At 41.3% G+C, this 12,252-nt stretch overlaps 2 protein-coding genes across 6 annotated transcripts in view; one reads left to right on the top strand and one right to left on the bottom strand.

The window, feature by feature from the left end:
- LOC126094852 (uncharacterized) overlaps nt 1–12,252 on the bottom strand; it is a 207,027-nt gene that overhangs the window by 88,043 nt on the left and 106,732 nt on the right. Inside the window, exon 3 of one of the 2 annotated variants that reach the window (XM_049909468.1) lies at nt 3,818–3,968. The exons of the other annotated variant lie outside the window; for it this stretch is intronic. Within the exon in view, the coding sequence (XP_049765425.1) occupies nt 3,932–3,968 (37 nt within the window). The 3' untranslated portion in view covers nt 3,818–3,931. Of the gene's footprint in view, nt 1–3,817; nt 3,969–12,252 lie in introns of those variants that run through there. 2 annotated transcript variants of the gene reach the window in all.
- The window catches only part of LOC126094849 (uncharacterized), a 154,032-nt gene that overhangs the window by 62,635 nt on the left and 79,145 nt on the right, over nt 1–12,252 (top strand). The gene's annotated exons all lie outside the window — the stretch shown is intronic.

Genomic DNA, 12,252 nt, shown 5'->3' with positions numbered 1-12,252 from the left:
TTGGCGACAACATTAACTACTTCTGACAGCAACAGGCACTCCACCGCCAACCGTGTTTAGCCTATTCTTTCGGAACACCGTTCGGTTCTTCGCAAAAATTTCGGCTGAGCTTATGTCTGGCTTTAGCCAGCTTTCAGTGCCTATAACGATTTGACCATCAGTGCTTCCTATTAGCGCTTGGAGCTCCGGTGCTTTCCCAACACAGCTACGACAATTTACAAAAGATATACCAATGGTTCCTGTATCTACGTTCTTTCTATGTTCAGCCTGCACCCTTTGCGACCGAAGCCCTACTTGTGTTTTCCCGAGACCCTCTAACCTAAAAATCCGACCAGTCCACGCCACACAGCCCCCGCTACCCGTGTAGCCGCCTCCTGCGTATAGTGGACACCTAACCTATTCAGCGGAACCCGCAACCCAAACACCCTTTGACGCAAGTCGTGGAATCTGCAGCCTACACGGTCGCAGAACCGTGTGAGCCTCTGATTCAGACCCTCCACTCGGCTCTGTACCAGAGGTCCGCAATCGGTCCTATCGACTACACGGCAAACTATATTGAAAATCCTCAGCTGTGCTTTCATCTTGCAAGCTAGACTGGCAGCATTTACCATTTCTGTTAGCCTCTCGAAACTAGAGAGAATCTCTTCTGGTCCAAAGTGACACACATCATTGGTGCCAACGTGAGCAACAACCTGCAGTTGGCTGTACCCTGTGCTCTTCATGCCATCCAGGAGAGCCCTTTCCACACCCGGATGACTTCACCCGGTATGCACACGGAGTGCACATTGGTTTTTTTGCCCATCTTGTCAGCCAAGCCCATAAGTGGCCCCATAACTCGCCTAACATTGGAGCTCCCAACCACCAATAATCTCACCCTCTGCGATTGCCCAGAACTTCCAGGCTGAGTGGCTTCCTCTAAAACAGGCACCTGGAACCTGTTTGTCAGACAAACCGGGGAGGCATTACGTGCGGCCGCCTGGGAAGTCTTCCGCCGCCTGCTTCGCCCTGGGGCGACCTCCCACTCTACCACAGGTGAAGGGTCAGCTTCAGTGCGAGCAGTAACTGGCATGACCACAGGTGAGGACCCATCGGCATTATGGTGAAGTTCCTGGAAGCCTTTCGCAGCTTGGTGTAATAGTCTGTATGCAGTCTTTCAGGTTCTTATGTAGACCTTCATTTGTTTTCAGACTTTTGTCAAAGATATATGTTTTGAACCATGTCTGTGTAATATAGTATTTCATTCTCATTCGTTTACCAGTAGAGTCGGAGGTGATGGCTACATCACATTACCGCTTATTCAAAGGCGTTCATATCTGCCGTTATGTTTAGAAATTTTCTTTGTACAGTTTCTTACACATTGTGGAAATGTCTAACACATGGTCTACCAGACGACCTGTGTAGTTTTTAATTTGTTATTACTTTTAAACTGAGTATTGTAATAGGTAATTTAGTTAAAAGATTAGTCATTTTCCTTCCCGAGACACTTTTGAAATAAATGCTAAATTTCTACCGTACACACGATTTGTTATTCACTCTGGAGTCTGTATTTAATTGGTACACGAAGTTTACTGTTAACTCTCCGTTCAACATTATGATTAATTCATGTGAAGTAAAAGTGCAATCAGCAGAAGCTGTCCAAACAGCAGTCAGTAGAAGATCGTTGAAATCTTCGCATACATCTCAGAAAGTAAGTAGTGTTGCTGAGATTCTGAGACAACTTGTTTTCGAGATTATATCTGATAAAATGCTTATACACTTCTGGAAATGGAAAAAAGAACACATTGACACCGGTGTGTCAGACCCACCATACTTGCTCCGGACACTGCGAGAGGGCTGTACAAGCAATGATCACACGCTCGGCACAGCGGACACACCAGGAACCGCAGTGTTGGCCGTCGAATGGCGCTAGCTGCGCAGCATTTGTGCACCGCCGCCGTCAGTGTCAGCCAGTTTGCCGCGGCATACGGAGCTCCATCGCAGTCTTTAACACTGGTAGCATGCCGCGATAGCGTGGACATGAACCGTATGTGCAGTTGACGGACTTTGAGCGAGGGCGTATAGTGGGCATGCGGGAGGCCGGGTGGACGTACCGCCGAATTGCTCAACACGTGGGGCGTGAGATCTCCACAGTACATCGATGTTGTCGCCAGTGGTCGGCGGAAGGTGCACGTACCCGTCGACCTGGGACCGGACCGCAGCGACGCACGGATGCACGCCAAGACCGTAGGATCCTACACAGTGCCGTAGGGGACCGCACCGCCACTTCCCAGCAAATTAGGGACACTGTTGCTCCTGGGGTATCGGCGAGGACCATTCGCAACCGTCTCCATGAAGCTGGACTACGGTCCCGCACACCGTTAGGCCGTCTTCCGCTCACGCCCCAACATCGTGCAGCCCGCCTCCAGTGGTGTCGCGACAGGCGTGAATGGAGGGACGAATGGAGACGTGTCGTCTTCAGCGATGAGTGTCGCTTCTGCCTTGGGCAAATGATGGTCGTATGCGTGTTTGGCGCCGTGCAGGTGAGCGCCACAATCAGGACTGCATACGACCGAGGCACACAGGGCCAACACCCGGCATCATGGTGTGGGGAGCGATCTCCTACACTGGCCGTACACCACTGGTGATCGTCGAGGGGACACTGAATAGTGCACGGTACATCCAAACCGTCATCGAACCCATCGTTCTACCATTCCTAGACCGGCAAGGGAACTTGCTGTTCCAACAGGACAATGCACGTCCGCATGTATCCCGTGCCACCCAACGTGCTCTAGAAGGTGTAAGTCAACTACCCTGGCCAGCAAGATCTCCGGATCTGAGCATGTTTGGGACTGGATGAAGCGTCGTCTCACGCGGTCTGCACGTCCCGCACGAACGCTGGTCCAACTGAGGCGCCAGGTGGAAATGGCATGGCAAGCCGTTCCACAGGACTACATCCAGCATCTCTACGATCGTCTCCATGGGAGAATAGCAGCCTGCATTGCTGCGAAAGGTGAATATACACTGTACTAGTGCCGACATTGTGCATGCTCTGTTGACTGTGTCTATGTGCCTGTGGTTCTGTCAGTGTGATCATGTGATGTATCTGACCCCAGGAATGTGTCAATAAAGTTTCCACTTCCTGGGACAATGAATTCACGGTGTTCTTATTTCAATTTCCAGGAGTGTATTTAATGTTCTTGGGCACACATCTCTTGACTATCAGATTGAGGCTAACATCCACATTGGTTTTGGTCTACATACACGTCATATGTAGTATACATTCTCTGAACAATGCTACAAAACTTTGAGAAGTAACAGTGGCCCTATATTCGTTCCAGTATTCATTCTTGCCCCCCACTTGTTCCAATTGCTAATTTTATTATTTTATACCACATATGTTTAAAAGAATGTGCTCAAATAGCGTTATCAGTTACTCCTTGAGTCATGATTGTCTAGGCAAAGGGCACATTTTAAGGTCACTTTATTGAAATGATATACCCTTATGTATTGAGCTGAGTTAGGAAAAAGATTAAGAGGCATACAATCGTCAAAGACTAAAATCAAAATTCTCATTCCGCCTCTAAATTCGACATCCAACAGCTTGCTGCAGTCATGTCTGTAGTTTTGGAAATGTTATAATAATTAAAAACCATAATATGTGCAATTACTACAAGGACTTCTGTACATGTATCTCCAAAACCACTGACTTAGTAAGACACTGGTGTGTATACCCTAGCGCTCTATACTGTAGATCATGATTCCATTTTCCGTATTTAGTTATTACCTACGTGTGCACATGATCTAATATTTATAGGACAATGAGTAATAGACACATATGTTTGCCACAAAGTACAGTGGTGCTTTATTTTCTCCACATGAGTGCAGGGTACAGGATAGTGGGAGCAGCTCCAGAATGCGCCTCTGCGGTGTGGCGCTGCCTCAGCAACAGCGACTACTTGCTGTGTGCAGCTCTGCGGGAGGCGCCTGACCTGCCATGGGGTCTGCTTCCAGCTCTGGAAGCAATGTGTCGGCTGCCTGCACGTGCATGTTTCATGTGGCCAGTCCTGGTGTCAGCACCTGCTCTACAATAAACAAAATATATGATGTTCCTCTGACACCTGCGTACTCTCCTGTCTCATCAGAAAATGTTAGTAGGCTTAACAAAAACTTCCATCTACAGTTGACACAGATACTAACCATAAATTTTATAGACTTGAAGACATGGATCACACACAACTTGTTTTCTGACTGATTTCCTCTGGACTAATTGCTGCTTCAATTATCAAGAGCACTGCTCTAAGCTATAACTTTTCGTTTTAGCACATCCAGCAACACAAAGTGTAGCTTTAAGTGGATATTTTACACTATAGTGATCTGATATATAAACAGGGTGATTTTCATTAATATTTAAAAACTCTCAAAGCAGAGTATAAGACTCTGAGACAAGAAATTTAATACAACATACATAGAGCCAGAAATGTCAGCAAATATCCTAAATGTGGTTGACGAATTTTGCACTTGTTACATGACCAGTTTATGTACCTCCCCACAGGTGCAGTGGTAGTGGTCAGTACTAAACACTGCTCTGCTAGCGTACTACGTTTTCCTAATGGTAGATAGATTCACCATAGTCTTGTAGTGCCACTACCGTGAACACTACAGTATCGCACTGTATAATGCAAGAATAAACGCAGACTAACCTAGTGAAGCAATGTGTAGAAGTGCCACTACAGTGTGGGTAGGATACACTGATCTAGCCACTGCACTTGCAATAAAGTATGTATCCCCTGGTACCATCACATGTGCAACATTTGTCATCCACTTGGTTGAGACATTTCCTGAAATTTGCGACCATATGTGTCTCATGTCAAATTACTTATCTCAGAGTCATCTACGTCACTTTTGGTTTCCTAAACAGTAATATGAATCGCGCTGTATTCTTATAATGGGGATGAAACTCAGGCAGGTATAAGCTATGTACCCGTGATAACTTCAACTCCATCATTGCTAAACATACCTTCCTGTACAGGTCGGTGGTATGCACACATCTTAAGCTGTAAGACTTATGGCATTTTGATGCTAAAACTCAGTTTCAGTAACTTGCTCTAAATATCACTCCTAAAACATGTCAAAGCGCTTAAAAAACTGTGGCAAGACGACATCATGAAATCTCACTGATGGTCACTAAGAATCTTCGAAACATATGATTAACGTTTATCATATTTCAGTAAACTTTCAACTATTTTTGTAAACTTGTTTGTTGGCACAGATATATTGTTATATCAGAAAGAGTAACTGCAGTAATTTTCTTTCTGATTTCAAAGAAAGGTTAAATGACAGGCAAGAAAATGATTAGCTCAGAATTGTATAGTGTGTGTTCCTCAAAAGAAAACAAGTTCTTCCAAATGAGAAAACTCTGAGATTGATTTTTGAGTTCTTGCGATTCTACATCGTACATCTAATACGACTTTATACTTTGTGAGGTTTGTTCCATAACTGTGTTGCACTCAGTTACACTGAGATAATTTTTTTAATGTTATCTGTATTGAAATTACTTACATATCACACCAAAAATTAAAGATTCTAGTTAATCAGCAGGATCAGAAACACATTCCTTATGCTCTTAGTTATAAGAGTGGCGTTAAAATATGTCGAATAAGCAGTCGTTGTCTTATGGATCATATTTTTTGTTTAGTGTTGAGCAGGTGCTCACGCCCGGGCTGGCCACATGAAACATGCACGAGCAGGCAGCCTACACCGTCCAGAGCTGGAAGCAGACCCCATGCCAGGTCAGGCTCCTCCTGCAGAGCTGCACACAGCAAGTATTCGCTGTTCCTGAGGGAGCACTACACCGCATAGGTGCAGTCTTGAGCTGCTCCCACTGTACTGTACCCTGCACTCATGTGGAGAAAATAAAGCACCACTGTACTTTGTGGCAAACACATGTGTCTATTACTCATCGTCCTATAAATTTTTGATCATGTTCACACTTAGGTAATAAGTAAATACGGAAAAATGTTCCAAAAGATCAAAAAATTTATAAGTGTTCCAGTTTTGGGGTGTAAACAACATATTCGCCATGATATTATATTATCAACATTATATCATATGTTGCACTGTGATGTGAGTGGCAGTTTGTATTTCTTCTTATGGAATAATGATCTACAGTATAAAGCGCTAGTGTATATCCATCAGTATCATATTGAATCAGCGGTTGTCAAGACACAAGAAAAGAAGTCCTTGCAGTAATTGCACGTATTATGCTTTCTAATTATTATAACATTTTCTAAACTACAGACATGACTGCAGTAAGCTGTTGGATGTCCAATATAGAGGGGGAATCAGAATTCTGATTTTAGTCTTTGACTGTTGTATGCCTCTTAATGTTTTCCCTAACTCAGCTCAATACATAAGGGTATGCGACTTCAATAAAATGACATTAGAACGTGCCCTTTGCCTAGACAATCAGGACTCAAGGAGTAACTGGTAACGCTATTGGAGCACATTTTTGTAAACATATGTAGTACAAAAGAATTAAATTTTTCAACAGGAACAAGTGGGGGCATGAATGAATACAGGAACGAATATAGGGCCACTGTTACTTCTCAAAGTTTTGTAGCTTTATTCAGAGAATGTATACTACATATGACATGTATGTAGACCAAGGCCAATGACAATGTGAGCTTCAATCTGACAGTCAAGAGATGTGTGCACAAGACTATGAAATATAGTCATTATGTCAGATATAATTTCGAAAACAAGTTGTCTCAGAGTCTCAGCAACACTACTTACTTTCTGAGATGTACGCAAAGCTTTTAATGATCTTCTGCAGACTGCTGTTTGGGACAGCTTCTGCTGATTGCACTTTTACTTCCCATGAACTAATAGTTGTGTTGAAAGCAGAGTTAGCAGTAATATTCGTGCACGAATTAAATTTAGACTCCAGAGTGAATAATAAAGAATACGCAAAAGAACTTGCCCCCGTTCTAACAGCCGTGTACCGCAAGTCTGTAGAGGAACGGAGGGTTCCAAATGATTGGAAAGGAGCACAGGTAGTCCCAGTCTTCAAGAAGTGTCGTCGAGCAGATGCGCAAAACTATAGATCTATATCTCTGACGTCGATATGTTGTAGAATTTTAGAACATGTTTTTTGCTCGAGTATCATGTCGTTTTTGGAAACCCATAATCTACTATGTAGGAATCAACATTTATTCCGGAAACAGCGATCGTGTGAGACCCAACTCGCTTTATTTGTTCATGAGACCCAGAAAATATTAGATACAGGCTCCCAGGTAGATGCTACTTTTCTTGACTTCCGGAAGGCGTTCGATACAGTTCCGCACTGTCGCCTGATAAACAAAGTAAGAGCCTACGGAATATCAGACCAGCTGTGTGGCTGGATTGAAGAGCTTTTAGCAAACAGAACACAGCATGTTGTCATCAATGGAGAGACGTCTACAGACGTTCAAGTAACCTCTGGCGTGCCACAGGGGAGTGTTATGGGACCATTGCTTTTCACAATACATATAAATGACCTAGTAGATAGTGTCGGAAGTTCCATGCGGCTTTTCGCGGATGATGCAGTAGTATACAGAGAAGTTGCAGCATTTGAAAATTGTAGCGAAATGCAGGAAGATCTGCAGCGGATAGGCACTTGGTGCAGGGAGTGGCAACTGATCCTTAACATAGACAAATGTAATGTAGTGCGAATACATAGAAAGAAAGATCCTTTATTGTATGATTATATGATAGCGCAACAAACACTGGTAGCAGTTACTTCTGTAAAATATCTGGGAGTATGGGTGCGGAACGATTTGAAGTGGAATGATCATATAAAATTAATTGTTGGTAAGGCGGGTACCAGGTTGAGATTCATTGTGAGAGTCCTTAGAAAATGTAGTTCATCAACAAAGGAGGTGGCTCACAAACCACTCGTTCGACCTATACTTGAGTATTGCTCATCAGTGTGGGATCCGTACCAGATCGGGTTGACGGAAGAGATAGAGAAGATCCAAAGAAGAGCGGCGCGTTTCGTCACAGGGTTATTTGGTAACCGTGATAGCGTTACGGAGATGTTTAACAAACTCAAGTGGCAGACTCTGCAAGAGAGGCGCTCTGCATCGCGGTGTAGCTTGCTCGCCAGGTTTCGAGAGGGTGCGTTTCTGGATGAGGTGTCGAATATATTGCTTCCCCTTACTTATACCTCCCGAGGAGATCACGAATGTAAAATTAGAGAGATTAGAGCGCGCACGGAGGCTTTCAGACAGTCGTTCTTCCCGCGAGCCATACGCGACTGGAACAGGAAAGGGAGGTAATGACAGTGGCACGTAAAGTGCCCTCCGCTACACACAGTTGGGTGGCTTGTGGAGTATAAATGTAGATGTAGATGTAGAATAAATCATGTGGACAGTAGAAATTTAGCATTTATTTCAAACGTGACTGCGGAAGGGAAATAAATGATATACATTTTAAGTAAATTACCTATTATTAATACTCAATTGAAAATCAATAACAAATGAAGGATTACACATGCCATCTGGTAGTTCATGTGGTAGACAAAGCCACAATGTGTAAGAAACTGTACAAAGAAAATTTCTAAACATAGCGGCAGTTAATAACACGCTTGAATAAGCAGTAATGTGATGTGGCCATTACCTCTGACAGTACTGGTAAACGAATGAGAATCAAATACTATACCACAGACATCGCTCAAAACATATCTCATTGCTCAAAGCAAGTTAAGTCTGAAAACAAATGAAGGCCTACTTATGGACCTGGAACATTCCATACAGAGTATTATACGAAGCTGCAAAAGGCTTCCTGGAACTTCACCAACAGCTATCAGAATGTAATGTCAATTCAGGTACTAGAGTCCATGAGCAAGTTGCAACACTAGTCGTCCAGAACAGAACATGCAGAGTAGTTATATGAGAAGATCGAAAAACTAAGGACAACACTTTGTCCACTATAAAACAAAGCCCTTAAACAAGTGACACTGCACATGCAGTTATGTTACTGGTCCATACATAGTATCTGCAAGGTATACATTTATGGACATGCCATCACTGGAAATAATTAAGCAATCGATAGTTCTCACAGGAAAGCTTTTGAACAGACTTGCGAGCCAGAATTCATGTAAGAATGAATAAATTGAGCATTGACATTTTAACGAAAGGCTTCCATCAAACACTCCTTGGATTTACAGCAAATCTTGAATGCTCTTTTGCAAGGTGCTCAGCATTCCAGAAGTGGTAACATAACCTGCCGCATGCACCTAAAGAAACACAATAATTATTGAGTAGCTATACTAACATATAATGGACTGGTACTCTAATAGCAATGTATATGTTTATGGGTCCATATCATCAGAACAACATTATTTTACATAACTGTTCTCTTACTTAATAACATTTCCTAAAAAGAGTAAAAAATTATATGACATCTCTACCGTATTACCCATGTAAATTCCATACACACACACACACACACACACACACACACACACACACACTCACACACTCACACACACACACACACACACTCACACACACACACACACACACACACACACACACACACACACACACATATATATATATATATATATATATATATATATATATATATACCAACACCCAAACACACGTACATAAACACACACACACACACACACACACACACACATATATATATATATATGTATATATATATATATATATATATATATATATAGTTACTCAGAAGGACACATTGACCTCATACACAGCCATAAACAAAGTACTTGAACACACTATAGATGAAGTTCTTTTGATTGAAACAGACATTATGAATACAGTATAAATAACAGTCTAGTTTTATGGAAAAAAATCAAATATCTACAAATGAAACTAATTTTTAAGGAAGCAGAACTTTTTATTGCTCTCCTCCTGAATGTGTTCTTAAGCACCAAACAACCTAATATAATAAACTTTTAATATCAGTCTGCTGTCGAATGAGTGGAAGTTAATGACATGGTTTACAGTATTGTTTGTGTGGAAAATGATGCATGGATGGGGCTTAGAATGGGCTTAAGAGGGTGTTTCTAGAATGAACTGAGTCTCCAACTCTAGTTATTCATTGTTGACAAATGGAACAATGGAGTACAGAACGCACTACGTTGCATCTGCCAAGGAAAACATGATTGTAGAGATCTCAGAGAGAAGAATGGCTTACATTTCAGTCCTACATGATATCTTCTCGATCATGGCAATATAGGACGTCTGCAGTGCACTAACCACTGGAAGTCACACTTAATATTAATACTTCAGTCAACGCTTTGACAGCTAGCTCCTCCCCCTGTCTGGACTGTCTGCAGTATTAGTCCAGTGGGAGTGCCATAGATCATGACTGCTTGATATGGTAAGCATAAGTCTATAGTGAGTGCCCTCCATTTTGCTGGTAAAGATAGCAACTTCACTCAAAGTATGGCTCAGTCTCATGTGTGACATCACACTATCTCTCAGTGATGATCTCATACTCATATCTCACATGAAAATATTTATAAAGGCTGCTAGTACAATGTTAAACATAGACACAATTAGTAATTACATATCAAAAAAAAATATTCTATTTTGAATTGTGGTAGCAATCGATCATCACATCCTTGATAAACACTAAATTTTTCATGACATTTATAGTAATTATAAGACCAACAGTGCCAAAACTCCAGGATAATGACATTCACATTAATGAATGTATGCAACATTTAACTGCCTTAACACATGTAATAATGTGTTACAACAATATCAAAAACCCAAAAACCTATACAGAATTAATTTTATGTCAGTAGTTACATTAGTACATATGCAGAATACTTAAAATGTTATTTGCACGCTTCAGCTCCGCTGGGACGTCTTTACTGTCACTGTTCTTAACTATCAGAATTAAATTTATGTCAGTAGTTACATTTGAACATATGCAGAATACTTAAAATGTTATTTGCACGCTTCAGCTCATTTGGGACCTCTTTACTGTCACTGTTCTTAACTATCCCTTCTGGCTACTTGTTACGTAATTAGTGATGCCATCATACTTTCTACATTTTTAAGCTCTGGTGAATAAAGAATACATGCAGTCAGAAGTTCTATACTCAACAGAAAGTTTTTCAAAATGCTTTAATAGCATATTTACTTGCCAATTTCCACTTAATATTTCAGTTCACTCCACAAGCAGCATTTTTATGCATTGACAGGATCATCCAGAAAAATAGTTCGCCACACAAAATGGTGTATACAATGCCTACAGTGTAGATCATGATAAATTGCTTAAACTTTTTATCCTATCATATCACTAAACTTATACAAAACATCTATGTGTACCTTGAATCATACTTACAGTGACGACGAGGACTCAGCACGAACTATGTAGTCTTAACTTATAACATGGCATAAGAGACATTGGTATAATTTGCCCTACATTGTGGCAATGACAACAATAAAGTTTTCAAAGCACTTGGTATTGTTAGGGTCTCTCTGTACATTAAGTATCTTTTAGGATGGGTTTTCAGATTCTTATATATCTCTGCCTCCTTAAGAAGCTTAATTTGAATATCTCTTCCCACTTGATGAAATATTTCCGTGTTTTTTCAGTGTTCCCCATTGTATTTTCTTGTTTCTTAATGTGGTCACTCAAAGCTGATTTATGACTGGGATTTCAATGTTCTTTAAATTTTATGTTAAGCTTCCTTCCTGTTAGGCTATGTATACCTGGTCACACAGGCCACTAGTGGTTTTTTACACTCTTGAGCAATCATAAACTGATTGAAATATATTCTTTTACTTCAATAATGAAGAATGTATTAGGATTTAACTCATGGAATTTATTGTGTAGTTTCTGATTCTCACATTTATGGCGGTGGGCATGGTCAAACAATTGTGCCCATCCGCCATTTCTCTCTATTAGGGTGCTGTGCCGAATAAACGGAAAAATACAGCTTCTCACTGGCCTAAATGAACAGCTGTTTCAATTCCTAAATTTACCATAGCCAATATGTGGAATTACATGTGTATTATGGCAAAAACTTCAGAAAAGTTACTAAAGGACTTTGTATTCTTAAGGTCTTTCATGTTTTACTGATGGCCTTTTGATTAGCATCTATCTCTACCTCCATAACAACACCTTTTTTCAGTTCATACACTGTTTTCACGTTTTGTTCAGTGTTCCATATTGTAAGTTCATGTATTTTAAGGTGGTCACTCACAGCAGCTTTATGACTGGGATTACAGATTCATGTAG

The sequence above is a fragment of the Schistocerca cancellata genome, chromosome 8, assembly GCF_023864275.1.
Source record: "Schistocerca cancellata isolate TAMUIC-IGC-003103 chromosome 8, iqSchCanc2.1, whole genome shotgun sequence".
In the NCBI taxonomy this organism is placed as follows: Eukaryota; Metazoa; Arthropoda; class Insecta; order Orthoptera; family Acrididae; genus Schistocerca; species Schistocerca cancellata.
Note: the sequence above shows the minus strand (reverse complement) of the source record. Positions and strands in the feature narration are given on the sequence as shown.